General features: G+C 36.8%; 1 protein-coding gene across 1 annotated transcript; it reads right to left on the bottom strand.

The window, feature by feature from the left end:
- Positions 1-2,413: 2,413 nt before the first annotated feature.
- LOC109799649 (protein DETOXIFICATION 51) lies at positions 2,414-4,425 on the bottom strand. Its single transcript, XM_020360251.3, has one exon. The coding sequence runs from the start codon at positions 4,070-4,072 to the stop codon at positions 2,600-2,602; it is 1,473 nt and encodes a 490-aa protein (XP_020215840.1). The 5' UTR covers positions 4,073-4,425; the 3' UTR covers positions 2,414-2,599.
- Between the last annotated feature and the right edge of the window lie 1,272 nt (positions 4,426-5,697).

Genomic DNA, 5,697 nt, shown 5'->3' with positions numbered 1-5,697 from the left:
CATAAGATGCCAAACTTTGTCGACGAGTAACCTTTTAGAACATCTAACAGTAGCAATTAAGCCTGGCAAACCTCAGCTTTGACTATAGAGCAAAACCAACACAGAAAATTATGCCAAGAACACCTATGCTGTCATTTCTCTATAAGATTTCTGTGCAAGAGCAACCAATTGAGCATCATATTTCAGAAGATTGATTTTTGGATTTTTTTTTTTCGTTCTAACTCGTTTGTATCGTGTTAATTTCCAATGGATTGTATAGCCTATCTAGTTATCACGTCTCACAAATTGCGCTGGCCAATGAAATGTCAAGTGTCACTAAAATTGTCATTACCATTAGTTTATTTCCCTTTTTTACTTTTTTAAATCAAAACCATGTAATTTTTCTAAATTTTACTAATTATTTGATCCAAATGTGAAGCTTGCGAGATTAGGCGTCTTTAAATAAATTGATATCGATCTAATAACAAGTTATTTAATAACAATTATTAGGACATACTTAAATTCCGTTTTAGAAATCGTTATGTATGATTAATTTTTTTATAAAAAGTATTTAAAAGCATTACTTATGTTGATTTTTTTTTATTAATTAACAATATAAAAACTCTTTACAAAGTTAGTACCTATAAATTAAATTAAAAAAATAAACATTATATTAAGAGTTTAATGAAGATGTTATAATTATTGTATCTTCTATTTACGGTGTTCTTGAATTAAAAATCAATCTTAATATAATTTTTAAGATTATTATTATAAATAAAAAAATAAAGTTAACATACATGATAATTTGTAATATGATATCTTTATACTATAGGTACATACATTTTTTTTTCATATATTGATTGTTTTTTCAAAATTTGACCTTTTACCAATATTTTTATTTTTAGAATATTAACAAATATAGTTGAAACTTGAAAGGTATAATAGGTGTGGAGAACGATGGAAATAGGGATGGAAGACAACAAATACGAGAGAACCTGGCACGGTTGCAAAATCTCGTGCGTGCTTTGCAGAACAACTTCAAAATACACAAACAACACCCTCTTTTCTTTGCCTCATTCTATTTCAACTTCCTTTCCATTTTGTTTCATTTTGTTCTCTCGTACAATAAATACTTATAATTCTCGGTAATTATGTTCCATGATCTAATTTCATAAAGAAGCAAAAATAGCCACCTAAATATCCTGATTAATGTTTACTTCTACAATTCTGAATTTTTACATTTATACGAGTGGCGTTCAAATCGGGTACCTAATTATAATAAAATATACTGTAAAGGTATATATAATTATATTTTGTAATTTTTTTTTTTTTTTTTGCTAGGCACCGGTACAGCAAAGTTTTTGAGGAAGGAAGTTGTCCCTCTTAAACTAGACATATATATCCCAAGCTTCAGCAAACGTACAATTATTATATTTTAAGGAAAGCTAATTAATATGTGTTTAGTACCCGAAAATCCAAAACCTCCTTGTCAACAAATAGATCAATATGCACGTACGTGAATTTTTGCAACTTGGTTGCTAGAGACAACATTTGTACACTTAGAACAGTAACCAGCACTGTTGAAACTTAATTGTTTCAAAGGACAGTGTAAGTTCAAATAATGTTAAGTTTTCTCTCTCTTTTTTTGCAATTAAGCTATTTATTTATTTATTATTCTATAGCTAATTGTTTAAAAAAAAATCAAATACAAAACTAAAAAATCAGCATGTGATCAACTAAATTGAAATTATTTTATTTTCGTAGTAGCGAAATGCACTAGTATAAAGTACCTCTTTTTCTCTCGGTTTATCGAATATGCAAAAAAGACACTTTGATGATAAAGTTAATAATAACTTTCAGAATCAATTGATTCTCATCATCTAGTGAACGGCCAACTCAAGGAAATTCGGTACAAGTTTAAGTAGTTTTAAATTTAAATATTGATTAAATACATAGAGACTAAATTTGACTGTAGATAATCATCTTATCTAATTTGTACTGTACATTAAAAACATGATTTGAAATGAGTGCATTGATTTGTACATAGTACTTAAGTGGAAGAGGGTTGTAAGGGTCCTTGTCGGTGGCAGTGGGAAGCGATAAAGGCGAAAGTTAACAACAGAAGGCAGCTCTTTACACAGTACCATGCAAACATGCCTTTCTCTTCTGTGCTGTGGCAATATGCCAATATCAATATCAATATGCTTACGGTTTTGACTCATTCCCATGTGTCGCTTCTTCATTTGGACTACCAACAAGGACCACGCACACTCTCTCCGTTCCAACTTTCAACAACACATCCACAATTTTCTATCGCATAACATACATATACCATTAAGCAACAACTTTTCTACCTATACGTTTTTCTGTATCCACGTTAGTAAAATAAGATTATAAGAATTAAGAAATTAGACATTTTGTTCCTATAACAAAATAGAATGTTGAAAAAGATAGAATATTCTCTCCGTGTGTATCCAGTTCCCAAATGGGTGGGAAAAAGAGGCGGAAAAAAAAAATTGTAATTCACTTCTTTGGCCTTGGGTAAAATTACAAAATAAACCCCATGGGGGTGTTGCTGTTTTTTTTTTTTTTTTTTCCTCAAACGATCAAGCCGAGAGAGTCAAACGGCGCTGGTCAACGGCTGTTTGTGGCCGTCCATCACTTCATCGTCAACCAACGTCAGTAACTGGGCCCGATGGGCTTCAAAATCCCAATCGGTGGTCCCAATCACGTACAACATAAGTCCCGCGCAACACACCTGGGCCGAGAGCAGGCCCAGCCAAAGCCCACAGAACCCAACGTCGAACCAGAAGCCAAGCCCAACCGCCACGGGCATCCCCACCAGGTAGAACGCGCCCAGGTTCACATTCGCCGCCGTGTTCGGCCGCGCCGTCCCCCTCACCACGCCGCACCCCACCGTCTGCGGGCAGTTTCCGAGCTCGCAAATTCCGAGAATCGGCAGCGCCATGGACGTGATCCTGATAATATCCTGGTCGGCGGTGAAAATCCTTCCCCAGCGGCGCCTCATTCCGACAGCGAAAAACATCGCCGAGAATCCCATGATCGCGGCAATGAAAAGCGAGACGAGCGCCGATAACCTGGCCCTAGAAGGACGATTGGCACCGAGTTCATTCCCGACGCGAGTGGAAACCGCGAAACCGAGCGAAGAGGGGAAGACGTAGATGAGCGAAGTGGTCTGAATGAGAATCCCCATGGAGGCAACGGTGGCGGTGGGGTCGAGCAGAAGGCCGCACAAAACGATCATGATCTCGTACCACCACCACTCCAAGCAGACAGAGACGCAGCTCGGCGCGGCCAGGCGCAGCAGCGGCTTCCACCCGGCTAGACAGTCTAGGCTGGGCGCGGCGCAGCGCGAGCCGCTGAGGCTGACGTGGAGGAGGAGGAAGATGATTATGGAGATGTTGGAGGCGGCGGAGGCAGCGGCGACCCCGGCGATCCCATGGCCGAGGCGCGTGACTATGATATAGTTGAAAGGGAAGTGGAGGAGTGTCCCGAGGAGCGACGCTAACGTGACGGGGTGGGTGACGCCCTGCGCGCGAAGGTAAATGCGGATTGGGTGGAGGAAGGAGTGGGTGAGGAGGTCGGGCAGGGAGAATATCAAGTAGGTGTGCGCCATCCGCGTGATGCGAGGGTCCTGGTGCAAGCGTAGGAGGATGTTTGAGATGTTGAGCCAGAGGAGAGAGATGGGGATGGAGCAGAGCAACAAAAACGTGACGCATCGCTGCAGAGTCAACGACAAGAGGTTCAGGCGTTTGGCGCCGAAGGCCTGCGAGCAGAGCGGTTCCATCCCCAGCGCCAGTCCCGACAGCACCGAGTATCCTGTGATGTTCGCGAAAGCCATTCCTAGGGACCCTCCCGCTAGCTCCAACTCTCCCAGCTTTCCCAGGAACAGCATCGACATCATCGAACGCGCGTACAATATTAACGCCGTTACTGCTGTTGGACACGCTATCTTCGCCACCTCTTCCACTTCTCTCCTTATCCCCCAACCCTCTCCTTTTTCCTTTTCCTTTTCCTTTTCTTTTTCTCCCTCCATCAACTTGTATTCTCCTTCCTCTCTTTTTGATCCCATCCCACCTTCCCCTCTCCACTAACTCACTTACTCACACTCCAAACACTAATGATAGGTTGATAGATACACAAAACTAATTACCACAACACCGCTAGGTGAACCATGTATAAATAGATACACACTTCATCTGTCCTACCTTCTCTTTTAATTTTTACATCCCAAACACAATTAAATATTAAATATATCCAAGGTTTATGTCATGTCCTGTTGTTACATGCTTATTCCTATTATTTTCTTTCTTCTTTTAACCTATATCTTTTTTCACATAACTTCGATCATACCTTTCCAATCTCATTTTGAAATTAAGAAACAACATATTCCATGTCATCATACATATATACAGACGTTTAATATCACAATAATTACTAATATATATTTAAATACGTGGGAATGTCAGTGTATTCTATGGGGGAACAATTTCCGATAACGGAAGTCTTATTTGTCTTGCGATAAATGCTGCTCGTTTCTTCACCATCTTGGGTAACTGGTTTCAAATACACAAAAAACTTCTAATTCATTGCGTTGAGGTGCAATGCAATTACTTGAATCAAAGAATTCTTCAAAAAGCATTAAAGCACTGCATTACTGACAAAGGTGACATTCATCATTAAAGCATAATACACGTACGGCTTATATATATAAGGTTCTAGCAAAAGCATTTGACTTTGCTCCACTAATTATATTCTTAATGTATTCATCAAACCTAAGAATGCTCTTCTTGACTTTCATTATTTCAATTTTCAATTGCTAACAATAAATACATTAACTCTTTTTTGACAAGTCAAACAGGAGTTAATGTATTTATTGTTACGATCGAAATAATACATTAACTCAAAAACGCATGCCATCCAGCTCATATAGTAAAAAATAAATATTCTTGTACGAATTTGGCTATTTTTTTTAATATTTTTTTTTACTTTTTTTTTTAACAACAACAAAATTAAAACTTAAAATATTACTCAAATTCCTTATTATTAAATGGATCATAGTGGTTTGTTTATTTTACTTATTGATACATGAGTGTTTGGATGATTATCTATTCAAATTTAATCAATTAATTCTACCTTTGGTCAAACTTGAATTCAGAATTTAATAATTATTTTTTTAATTTTCAAAAAATGAATCTACATTAAATATTTATTAAACTAATCTAAAGTTAATGTGCACTAATTAATACATGCATTTTCAAAAAGGGGAAAATATGACCAAACATTAAATAGTATTTGACCAGTAAGAATTTTCTCGACTGAGACAAATTAACTTATATTGTACCACAAAATTAGTCAGCATTATTATGCTTTTAATTTTAATGGTTTGAATTATCTTAATTATTTTAGAAAAGTCATTCAATGCTTTTATGTTTATAATAAGGCGCTTAATATTTACCCTTTTTTATTTTTTAAAATTGGTAGTGGTAATTAAATAAATTATCTATCTCCCTCGCAATTAGTCCACTCTTAATGCCATATATTTTTAAATACGAAGAAGCAGCGCCATTCTTTGTTTAATCATCACGTTAGATTTGATTTTCAGGTCAAATTTCCATGCTAGATAAAATTTTGCGGTTATACAAATAATTTTTGTTTAGGTCAATCTAACACGTAGGTATTAAAATAGATAAAGGA

Source organism: Cajanus cajan, chromosome 2 (assembly GCF_000230855.2).
Source record: "Cajanus cajan strain Asha chromosome 2, NIPB_CcT2T_4, whole genome shotgun sequence".
Lineage (NCBI taxonomy): Eukaryota > Viridiplantae > Streptophyta > Magnoliopsida > Fabales > Fabaceae > Cajanus > Cajanus cajan.
This window is presented reverse-complemented; position numbering and strand designations above follow the sequence as displayed.